Here is a 13,034-nt window from a genome sequence, read left to right as displayed (position 1 = left end):
AATAGGCAATAGACAGCTCAGAGCAGCACGGAGACATCTCAGTGCTTCCCAGGTCCGTGGTGGTCTTGGTAGGGCATGAGGGCAAGGACTAGAGTTCACCTGATACTCAAAGATCAAGATTATCACATTAAAGAAGCCAAATGGCAGAGAAAGACTGGAAGCCCTCTTCTGGGCAGCAGCCCTTCCTCTCTTGGGCAAACTGTAAGTGTCCTGCAAACAGTCATGCAGTTTGTGGCCCACTGCTTTTGAGTTTATGCTCCTTTCTCAGCACACTACCCCATCCTCAACATTGCTTTCCTTTCATAATAAAATGTCTCCTATTCTTGTTTCTAAGCCTTGTTCTGGTACATTTCTTTGCCCTGGGCCACATGAACATGGTTCTTTTAGCAGGTGACTTGCTAGATAACTAGCAAGTTATCTCCACACTCAGATACATCCACACCCATAACATTGGAAGATTGTGGGGTCAGAAGTTTATTGGGTGAAGTTTGGGGGCTCAAGCCTACATAGAATTCTGGGATTTTTATTCGTTATGACTCTGCTGAAAATTCTGTAGTACCTGGCTGTAGGTCAGTTATTTACAAGGCATATTAGTATACTACACCCTCAGGGAGGCTTGTCGGGACAGATTGTGCTTCCAGGTACATTCTAACTGGTGGAGGTTAGGGTACAAATAAGTCATAGAAACCATTTTCTTATTTGATTATATTTTGCTTTTGGCCCTATAATTTCTGAAATACTGTTCTTTAGGTAATACTTGTTAACACTCCCAGTCTGTGTAAAAACACACTATTCATTCACCTCAAAGAGGTAAGACATAATTTATTCAGAAGCTAAATCTGAGTCAGATGGCCTGGGGACACAGATTCTGGTTACCACCAAGTCCATGTTCCTATTTGGTTAACAGTTTGGTGAAGTTTCTGTATACCAATAACACAAAACACTTTTTTGTGTTTTTGTTTTTTATTTTTTAAGACAGGGTTTCTCTGTGTAGCTTTGGTGCCTATCCTGGCACTCGCTCTGGAGACCAGGCTGGCCTCGAAATCACAGAGATCCACCTGCCTCTGCCTCTCGAGTGATGGGATTAAAGGCGTGCGACACCAATGCCCGGCTCACAAAGCACTTTTAAAATACACTGCTAGAATGCAAATGGCCTCAAAGAGGATATGAGAAAATCCCTTAAAGAAATGGAAGAAAAAATACTAGAAATCAACAAATCTCTTGAGGAAAGCCAAGAAAATATGATCAAACAGCTGAAGTAAACAATTCAGACAGATCAAGACCTGAAAACTGAAATAGAGACAATAAAGAAAACACAAATTGAGGGAATGCTGGAAATGGAAAAGTTGAGTAAATGATCAGGATCTACAGGTGCAAGCATAACCATCAGAATAAAAGAGATCGAAGAGAGAATCTCAGGAGTTAAAGATATACTAGGAGAAACAGACTCATTGTCCAAAGAAAATATCAAGTCCAACAAATCCCTAACATAAAATATCCAGGAAATATGGGGCACTGTGAAAAGACCAAACCTAATAATAGGTATAGAAGAAGGTGAAGAAACCCAACTCAAAAGTGCAGAAAACACATTCAACAAAATCATAGAAGAAAACTTTCCTGACTTTTCCATGGAAACTCTGAAAGGCAGAACATCCTAGATAGATATTCTACTTATACTAAGAAACCACAGATGCCAGCCCAGACTACTATACCCAGCAAAGCTTTCAATCAATATAGATGGAGAAAACAAGATAATCCATGACAAAACCAGATTTAAACAATACATATCCACCAATCCAGCCCTACAGAAAGTTCTGGAAGGAAAGCTCAAACCCAAGGAAGTTAACTCCAACCAGAAAAACATAGGCAATAGATAATCCCACTTTACCAACAGCCAAAGGAAAAATGGAGTGGAAATCCACACACAATTCCACCACCACCACCAAATCCAAAACACACAAGAATGAACAATCAATGGTCATTAATGTCCCTCGATAGTAATGATCTTAATTCTCCTATAAAAAGACACAGGCTACCAGAATGGATAAGAATACAGAATCCATCCTTCTGTTGCATACAAGAAACACACCTCAACTTCAAAAACATATGGTACCTCAGAGTAATGGGTTGGGAAAAGATTTTCCAATCAAATGGACCCAAGAAACAAGAAGGGGTAGCAAACCTAATACCTAAAAAAATTAGACTTTAAACTAAAACCAATCAAAAGAGATGAAGGAGGTCACTTCCTACTCATCACAGGAGAAATCCATCAAGATGAAATCTCAATTCTGAACTTCTGTGCCCCCAATAAAAAGGCATACACATTTGTAAAAGAAACATTATTAAAACTCAAATCACATATAAAAACCTCACACACTTATAGTGAGGGACTTCCACACCCCACTCTCATCAGTAGAGAGGAACACCAGATAGAAACTTAACAAAGAAACAAAGGAACTAATAGAAGTTATGGCCCAATTGGGTTTAACAGACATTTATAGAACATTCCATCCAAACACAAAAAGGTTCTCAGTGCCACATGGAACCTTCTCTAAAACTGACCACATAATTGCCAACATAGCAAACCTCAACAGGTACAATTCCATCCCTGGGTCAAGGAAGAAATGAAAAAAAAAATCAAGTATTTCCTAGAATTCAATGAAAATACAGATACATACCCAAACTTATGGGACACTTTGAAAACAGTGCTAAGAGGAAAGTTCATAGCATTAAGGGCCCACATGAAGAAACTGGAGAATAGTCACACTAGAGTATTAGCAGCAAACCTGAAAGCTCTAGAACAAAAGAAGTCAACGCACCCCAGAGGAGTAGACACCAGGAAATAATCAAATTGAGGGCTGAAATTCACAAAGTGGAAACCAGGAAAACAATACAAATAATAAATATAACAAAGAGTTGGTTCTTCAAGAAAATCAACAAGAGAGACAAACTTTTATCCAAACTTACCAAATGGCACAGAGTGAACATGCAAATTAATAAAATCCGAAATGAAAAGGGGACATAACAGCAGACAACGAGGAAATCCAGAGAATCATCAGGTCATACTTTGAAAACCTGTATTCCTCAAATTTGGAAAATTTAAAGGAAATGGACATTTCCCCCTAATGAAATAGAAGCAATCATCAAAAGTCTTTCAACCAAATAAAGCCCAGGGCCAGAAGGCTTCAGTGAAGAATTCTACCAGAAATTCAAGGAACAGCTAATACCGATTCTCAACAAAGAATTCCACACAATAGAAGCAGAAGGGTCATTGCCAAACTCTTTTTTATGAGGCGTCAATATCCCTCATGAACATCAATACAAAACTACTCAACAAAATACTGGCAAACCGAATCCAAGACCACATCAAGAAATCATCCACCATGATCAAGTAGGCTTCATCCCAGGGATGCAAGGATGGTTCAACATATGAAAATACATCAATGTAATCCACCATATAAATAGACTGAGAAAGAAAAATCACCTGATCATCTCACTAGATGCTGAAAAAGTCTTCGATAAAATCCAACACCCCTTCATGATAAAGGTCTTAGATACAATAACACATCTAAACATAATAAAAGCAATATACAGCAAGCCAACAACCAACATCATATAAATGGACAGAAACTCAACATGTTTCCCCTAAAATCAGGAATAAGACAAGGCTGTCTTCTCTCTCCATACCTCTTCAATATTGTCCTTGAATTTCTAACTAGAGCAATCAAACAACAAAAGGAGATCAAGGGGATACAAATTGGAAAGGACAAAATCAAACTTTCAATATTTGCAGATGATATGATAGTCTACATAAGAGACCTGAAAAACTCTACCAGGGAACTTCTACAGCTGATAAATACCTTCACCAAAGTGGCAGGATACAAGATTAATTAAAAAAAAATCAGTACCCCTACTATATACAGATGATAAATGTGCAGAGGAAGAAATCAGAGAACATCACCCTTTAAAATTGCCACAAACAACATGAAATACCTTGGGGTAATGCTAACCAATAAAGTAAAAGACCTGTATCATAAGAATTTTGAGTCTTTCTTAAAGAAGATACTAGAAAATGGAAGGATCTCCCATGTTCTTGGATAGGTTCGATCAGCATAGTAAAAATTACAGTATTGCTAAAAGCACCTACAGATTCAATACAATCCCCATCAAAATCCCAGAACAATTCTTCACAGACCTTGAAAGAGCAATTCTCAACATTATATGGTAAAAAAAAAGACCCAGGATAGCCAAAACAACCCTGTAGAATAAAGGAACTTCTGGAAGCATCACCATCCCTGACTTCAATCTCTAATATAGAGCTATAGTCCTGAAAACAGCTTGTATTGGCAAAAAATGATGGTTGGACCAATGGAATCACATTTAAAACCCTGATAATAACCCACACACCTACAAACTCCTGATTTTTGATAAAGAAGCTAAAATTATACAATGGAATAAAGAAAGCATCTTCAACAAATGGTGCTGGCATAACTGAATGCTGGCATGTAGAAGACTGCAGATAGATCCATGTATATTGCCATGCACAAAACTTAAGTACAAATGGATCAAAGACCTCAACATAAATCCAGCCACAGTGAACCTATTAGAAGAGAAAGAAAGAAATACCCTTGAACGAATAGGTACATGAGTCTTCTTCCTGAACATTACACCAGCAGCACAGACATTGAGATCCACAATTATTAAATGGGACATCCTGAAACTGAGAAGCTTTTGCAAATCAAAGGATACAGTCACCAAGACAAAACAGCAGCCCACAGATTGGGAAAAGATATTCACCAACCCCACATCTGACAGAGAGCTGATCTCCAAAATTTACAAACTCAAGAAGCCAGTCACCAAAACACCAAATAATCCAATTAAAAAGTTGGGTACAGATCTAAATAGACAATTCTCAATAGAGGAATCTAAAATGGCTGAAAGTCACATAAGAAAGTGTTCAATATCCTTAGCCATCAGGGAAATGCAAATCAAATCAACACCATGCTACTCCTATCAGAATGGCTAAAATCAAATACACCAAAGACAGTTTATTCTGGAGATGATGTGGAGAAAGGGAAACACTCCACCACTGCTGGTGGGAGTGCCAACTCGTACAGCCACCTTGAAAATCAGTATGGTGATTACTCAGGAAAATGGGAATCAGTCTGCCACAAGATCCAGGAATTCCACTCTTAGGCATATACCCAAAAGCAGCACATTCATACAACAAGGACATCTGTTCAATGATGTTCATTGCAGCATTATTTGTAATAGCCAGAACCTGGAAGCAAGCTAGAGGCCCCTCAACTGAAAAATTGATAAAGAAAATGTGATATATTTATACAATGGAGTACTACTCAGCAGAAAAAAAAAACAATGGAATCTTGAAATTCACAGGCAAATGGTTGGAACTAGAAGAAACCATCCTGAGTGAGGTAACCTAGTCACAAAATGGCAAACATGGTATGTACTCACTCATATATGGATTTCAAATGTATAGCAAAGGAGTACCAGCTTACAATCCACCCCGGCAGAGAAGCTAGGAAACAAGCTAGGAAAGAGGGGCATGCATGGGAGAGGAAGTGGGATTGACATGTAAAACAATCTCGTTTCTAATTCAAATAAAAAATGGAGAAAAAAGAATAAATAGGCTGCTGCTCATAAGGCCTTCATCCTAGAATGACAAAAATACACAGCTAGAGGTATCAGGTCTGCATATTAGAGCAAAGTGAAGAGATTTCAGATCTAGGCAGGCCTCAGACACTGTCTGATTATGTTCTTAGCCTTTTACTTGGTGGAAACTAGGGTTTTTTTAAATTAATGCATTCCAAAGGTTTTATCAATTAGTCATGGGGATATTAGATCAGACACAGAGGTGCACAAAGAAATGCCTAGATAAATTATAGTTAGGCTCTAGACCTGCAACATTCGGACTCCTCCAGTCACTGAGGTTCTAAACGGTTAATCAACCCTGAAAGAACACTCAATGCAAAATGTGTGGGGTTTTTCCAGAACCTTTTATTTACATATACAGTGAGCAAAAACAAATAGATGAAGAAAGAGAAATAATTCGTTTTATACAGCTTACCAGTATAAGCAAAATATATGGCTCCAAACAATGATTATTAGTCTTTCTTTGTGGTAACAAAAGTGAAGATCCTCACTTTTAAATATTTTGAAACCTAATGATATAGGTAGAATAAAAGCCTGGAATGCATATCATACAAAGACTGACTAGCATTTGCTACTTATCTTAATATTAAGTTTCTTTTCGAAAAATGTCAAATTGACTATGGACTGAGGGACATAACATGATAACAAAATGGTTAATTTCCAAAGAACTTGATCACCTTCCTGAAACAAAATAATCACACTGTTCATTTTGTTGGTTCCAGTAGTTAGCAACTCCTGAAGGGAAGCAGAAACTCCTCTAGAGTATAAGTAGAAACTATGCTAGACTTACTGATAAAACAAGTATTGGAGTAGTAGAGAAGACTGTGTTAAAAGTCTGGGGTTGCTCATGGACTGATAGCTGGGAAACCAGCATAGGACTGATCCAGGCTCCCTGAATGAGGATCTGTTTGGAGGTCTGGGCAACCTAAGGGGCCTCTGGTAGTGGATCAGTATTTATCCCTAGTACAAGAATGGACTTTGGGAGCCCACTCCTCATGGATGGATACTCTCTCAGCCTGCTCCAAATGATATGACAGAATTTGAAGATCCCCTGTGGAAGACCTCCCCCTCCCTGGGGAGCAGAAAGGGCTTGGGATGGGGGGCACAGGAGAGGAGGGGAGGGAGAGGGAACAAGATTACAATTGTAAAAATAAAAAATATAATCAAAAAATTGCATGCACAGCTGATGGAAGCAGAAGCAGAGGTTCACAGCTAAGCTCTGAGCCAAACTCCTGGAGTCCAGTTGTAGAGAGGGAATGATGAGCAAAGGGGTCAAGACCAGGCTGAGGAAACCCACAGAAACAGCTGACCTGAACAAGAGGGAGCTCATGGACCCCAGACAGACTGACAGCATGGCAACCAACACAGGACCAAGCCAGGGCCCCTGAATGTGTGTGTCAGTTGGGAGGCCTGGAGAGTCTATGGAGCCTCTGGCAGTGGAACCAGTATTTATCCCTATTGCATGAAAGAGCTTTTGGATCCCATTTCCTATGGAGGGATACCCACTTCGCCTAGATACACAGGGGAGGGCCTAGGTCCTGCCCCAATTGATGTGACAGACTGATTCCCCATGGGCTTCTCCCTTCCTGAGGAGTGGATGGGGGTGGGATGGGGAGGTGGTGGGGGAAAGGGAAGGACAGGAGGGAGAGGGAACTGGGATTGGTATGTAAATTTGTTACTTTGAACTACAACAGCCCTTGTATACTATATGGAACATTTAATGACTCATTCTGGTGGGAGCCTGAAAGAGAAGAATGCTGAGAAAAAAACAGTGAGTGCTCAGTTTGTGAAGTTTTAGAAGGGAATATGGACTGTCAGAAATTGTGCTAGGAGCCATTAAGTTTATATTCTGACAAAGAATTGGGCTGCATTGTCTTCATGTCTTGAAAAGTCTGAATTTAAAGTTAATGAACTTTGTTAATGGAAATTTCAAGGGAAGATTTATTCAGACTTAGTATAGTTATGACTTACCTCTGTTTATCCAGGTCTGCAGTGAAAATAAAATGTATCCACAGGAAGGTATAAAAATGTATAGCTTCTTAAAGGGAAGTGCTTGAGGATTTTAAAGTTACAGCCAAGGTATATGGCAAAAGAGGGCTATAATTGTTTTTGAAAAATACTCTATATTGAATAGGAAAGATACTCTAAAGGCAAGAACCCTCTTATCAAAGGTTGTCCAGTGCCAGATCGTTATATGTGAAAACATGTGCAGGCTATATTTAGTTTATAGAGGCCATGGATTTGAAAGAGACCAAAAGAGGTCCCTGAGGGTGAAAGAGAAAAATATCTCAAAAATTAAATTCTAACTCATTTGAAAGGAGAATGGGCAAACCAAGAAAAAGCTATCTGCTCTTGGAAAGTCACTGCCTAGGAGAATGTTTACAACTGTAGTTCAATGTATCCAGGTTCCATCCTGAACTGTCAGCATTTCCCACACTATTAGTTTTTGCAGGCATCTAAAAACTGGAGGAAGGGGAGGATTGTTGTGACACATCATTTTAAGATACAGCCATTTGTGGCTATTTGAAAGAGAATGGCCCCCATAAGTTCATGTTTGCTTTCCAGCTGGTGGACTCTTTAGTACGGATTAGGAGGTGTGGCCTTTTTGGAGGAGGAGGTATGTCACTAGGGATGGGATCCGAGGTTTCAAAAGCCCATGCTGTGTGTGTCTGCTTCTACTTCCAAAGAAGAACGAGTGGAGAGCAAAGGGGTCCATACAAGGCTGGTGAAACCCACAGAAACAGCTGACCTGATCATCTGGGAACTCTTGCTCCCCAGACTGATAGCTGGAATACCAGCATGGGACTGATCCAGAACCCAGGAACATGGGTTTCAGTGAGGAAACCTCGGAAATCTATGGGACGTCCTGTAGTAGATCAGTACTTATCCCTAGCATAGGTGTGGACTTTGGGAGCCCATTCCACATAGAGGGATAATCCCTGAGCCAAGACACATGGGGGTGGGCCTAGGCCTTATCCCAAAGGATACGATACTCTTATGACACCCTATGGAAGGCCTCACCATTCAGGGGTTGCAGAAAGGATATGTGATAGGTCGGGTTTTAGTTGGGTGGTTGGTAGGGGAGGGCGGGAGGGAGACTGAGATTGTCCTGTTTCTACTGCAAAAAAACCCATGCTAAGTGCAAAGTCTCTCTGATGGATTAGTTGTAAGCTCCCAGATACTACTCCAGCACCATGCCTGCCTGCTTGCTGCCATGTTCATTACCATGAGCATGAAATTAAGCATCAAAACTCCTGCTTCTAGAAATTGCCTTTGTCATGGTGTCTCTTCACAGCAATAGAACTAAAATACTGTTGCAATCATGAACGCACAGCAGCTATGGATACCCACAGAAGTCTATGTAGCCAAAAATTTCCAACCATTAAGGATACATGCCTGAAACTTAACTGTAAATACTGTGTGATAAATTGTTTCCACACACACACACACACACACACACACACACACACACACACACACACACACACACACACACTGTTTTATTTTGGTTTTGTTTTTTGAGACAGGGTTTCTCTGCATAGCTTTGTTGATCCTGAATCCTCGAATTCAGGATCTCTGGAGTGCTGGGATTAAAGGCGTGTATTACTAATGTGACTATTCTATGTGTGTGTGTAATTATAAATAATTCTAGGGGAAAAAATAGAACATTAGAAATAACTTAGATGTAACAAAACAAGACAACAATTAGTTTTTACTTTTGATGGGTTTATTTGTTTACGAATCTTCAACCCATTCCGTCTCACTATCTGATTTTCCTGAATTATACCCCATTGCTTTACGACGGATCCGAATCATATCTGCTTCATTTTGAGGAATCTTAGGTACATTTCTTGGTATGGTTTCTCGAGTTTTGCGTAGTCGAACACCTTTTCGTATTGCTTCCATCAATGTTTTCCTTGCTTTGCTCACTATTGGCAGGAATGTCGGATTTTGCTTTGCACCAGAGTATGTTGGCACTACTGTATACTGACTTATTGATAGAGCTCTATGGCTTGAAACTGATGATCTCGTAGAAGACAATGATGAAACGGATGTTGATTTCACAGAAGATGATGATTGTAGAGTGGTAACTTTTGTTGAGGAGAAACATAGTTTTGACTGTGGTGAATGCAAATGTCCTTTTGGATTAGTCATGGGTGTTCTTGACTGTGCTTCAATAAGTTTTGTTAAGTGACTCACCGAACGTCTTGGTGAGGGTGACACAGTAGATTTGGGGCTTGCTGAAGCAGATACTAAAACAGAATGATGTGGTCCCCTGGGAGATCTTGGCAATTGGGAATGCAAAGACCCTGATGTATGTGGGACTTGGTTTTCTGGTAGTGGTCCATGTGTAGAACTTGATTTAGATGGAGATACTGGCAATGACATTGTAGATTGAATTGATTGTGGAAAAGACTTTATGGGTCGACAAGTGGAATGTTGTTGTGGTTGCACAGGTAAAGCAGTGTCAATAAGATCCGATACTGAATCCCATGAGTCACTCCTTAGTGAAGTAATTGAAAGTGGAGGGATCATGTCATCTTCGCTCTGTGGTATTAGATTATCAAGAGAATCTGATTTTGAAGTGAAATCAGGTGGCATATTTAGATCAATGCTAGAAGTGGTCTTTAAGCAAGCAGATGTTGTTGTGGTGGTTGTAGTTTCCCAAACAAGTAATGAAGATGTTAATGGTGAGCTTATTGATCTTACAACTCTATGAGCAGGTGGACTTTCAGAACTGGTAAGTTTGGTCAGCCAATCAGATGGTAACGGTGGTGCTTCTGGTGCTAGGGGGTTGACAAATACATCAGTTTTACAACGAAGCAACGATGATGGCTGGCTGAGCACCACACCCCCCTTACCAGTTCCATAAAGGACACGAGGACGTGAATTGCTCATATGCCCAATATTATAATGTGAGTATTCTTGCTCACCAGATGAGATGTCATTTACAGACTTTCCTTGAAGCTTGTTTTTATTCAGTGGAAAAATGTAGAATACAGAGCCACCATCAGTATTATCTAAATATGAATGAGATACTGCACTTTCAGAGGATGTAATGTGATCCACAGAGATATGTTCGTTCACCACTTGACACTGTAGCATATTTGTTGGTTCACTAGCATGGTCTAGTTTTGTGTCCTGTATGTGTTTCTCACTTGTTTGTTCTTTATTCACAGATACATTTTCTTTTACAAGTTTGGAGCAATATAAACATGAGTGGAATGAACCATCGGAAGAACTTGAATCTTCCGTATCATTTTGGTAGTATGAAGGCACTGTAAGAAGTGGTATTGCTATATTAGCATTATTTCTTTCAAAGATGTTAACAGGCAATGATGAGCAGGAGTATACTTGTTGTACTTTCTGTGTTTCAATAGTTAAATTTGGAAAAGTCTTCCTTGACTTCCACACTTGCATGGATAACACTTCATTTGGAACTTTATGAGTAATAGCATCAGTTAACTGGATTATATTTTCTTGTAAAATCTTAAGCTTAAAGGAAATGCTATGAATCTCTTTATCTAGTTTTCCAAATAAGTCTTCAGTGTATTTATCAAGATCATTTACTCGTCTCACTATTTTGTTTAATGATGTAAGAATTACAAAGATGAAGTCATCTTTAATTTCACTAATTGTTTCTGATCTATTTAGAAATTTTTCAAACTGTTCTTCATTAAACGACATGTTAGATTTGTGCTAAGTCTTGAAAGCCACTTCTATATCCCTGCATTAAGCATTCACCACTTTCATTAGTCCATTCCAGGCTGTTGATGAAATTTAAGCTTTTCCAACATCTGATAATCACAAAGCTTTTGGAGATGTGAAGGCACCGACTCCTAGCCTTCAAGTTGTCAGCAGTTACAGGACAGGCAGACTGTTACATCAGATTCCTTTCTTTTGAACAGGCAATGAGACAATATATTACATCATTGTCATGCCCAGTCACCCCTAGTCCCTCTGGTTATCTATACTTCTCTCATCTACACTCTGCCCTCTTCAACCTGGCTGTCTTCTCTCCTCCCTCATCTGTTCCCTTCTCTCTTCCCTCATCATTCTGCTCTCTTACCATTTCTTGTTCCTTCTGTACTCTGCCCCCAAGTTCTGCCTCTAACTCCCTCCATTCTCTTCCTACGCCACCTCCATAACTCCACCCTCTGCATTTATGACATCACCTTCTCTCCTGATCCCTTGCTTCCATCCATCTACCACCCCCACTTCTATTTTCCTCTTTGCTTCTCTACACTATCCCCCTTATCTTCTGACCTCTCTGCTCTGCTGTCCATTCCACCTCCTGTTCTTAAACCACTATACTCTACAATTTCACACCCTTGAATCTCCTCTAAATTCCTATCTTGTCTCCCTGTGTATTCCTCCTCCTCCAGGTTTCTATGCCATTTGCCCTCTGTTCTTCAACTTTGATCTATCCCACTACTGCCACCTTCCTCCTACCTCTTGTTTTGCCCTCCCTCTGTATTCTTGTACTATCCATCCTATATACCCACCTCCTGATCCCACTTTCCTGAAAACACCCTTCCTGACTAGGGCATAACTCTGGACTCCATCCTCTATTCCTTCAATTCTGCTCCTCCTACCCTCCACATTATCTTCTCCTCCCTTTGAATACCTCTGATCTCTATGCCATGAGCCAGCTTATTCCATGACCCCACTGTATGGCACCTCATACTTATGCCCTAACTCCTCATACTTATGCCCTTCCACTGAAATAAGAACTATCCTCCTGATAAGCCCTGTTCATTTTTATTTAAACCCTTTGCTCTCCTTTCTTCATCTTCTGATGTAGATAGCACATTCCATCTTTTCCCGATCGCCCTAATTTCCCTCTTACCTGTGGTGTTTTCCTCCCTTGGCTCTCTTCCCTCTGACCTCTGCTGTCTCCACCTCTGGACTGACCTTCCCCAGTTCTCCTGCTGACCATGCCCTCCTGACTCCACCCAAACTATTATGACATCACTTATGTCCTGTTGACCCTGCCCGGACCCTGCCGCCTCTGATTATGACATCACACTTTTCAACACTCCTCATCTACCCTCTGCCATCCTGTCATCAATCTTATCCCTGGACTCTTCTCCCCCTGGGTTCTGTTCTCTACTCCGTTTCCCACACATTCCCACACATTCCATTTCTCCTCCCTTTGTTATCCTGCCTTCACACAATTGGCTCCACACTCCAACCTCTTCTGACCTACCACTCTCCAAAATCTGTCCTCCTACCTATGCTCTCCATTTCTCCCTCTGCATATTCCCCCAGCCCTTCTCTCCATGTTCTCAGAGCTCCAAAATCATCCCTAGACTCCTCCCTGTATAACCCCTTCCTCCCTCAGTTCTATTCTCTGTGCC

At 40.4% G+C, this 13,034-nt stretch overlaps 1 protein-coding gene across 1 annotated transcript; it reads right to left on the bottom strand.

Annotated features, from left to right (window-relative positions):
- Positions 1–9,408: 9,408 nt before the first annotated feature.
- Positions 9,409–11,564, bottom strand: LOC100756660 (Wiskott-Aldrich syndrome protein family member 1). The gene has a single exon (XM_027432929.2). The coding sequence runs from the start codon at positions 11,359–11,361 to the stop codon at positions 9,409–9,411; it is 1,953 nt and encodes a 650-aa protein (XP_027288730.1). The 5' UTR covers positions 11,362–11,564.
- Positions 11,565–13,034: the final 1,470 nt, after the last annotated feature.

The sequence above is a fragment of the Cricetulus griseus genome, chromosome X, assembly GCF_003668045.3.
Source record: "Cricetulus griseus strain 17A/GY chromosome X, alternate assembly CriGri-PICRH-1.0, whole genome shotgun sequence".
NCBI classification, from domain to species: Eukaryota; Metazoa; Chordata; class Mammalia; order Rodentia; family Cricetidae; genus Cricetulus; species Cricetulus griseus.
The sequence above is the reverse complement of the archived record's forward strand: the minus strand, read 5'-3'. Positions and strand labels throughout refer to the sequence as shown.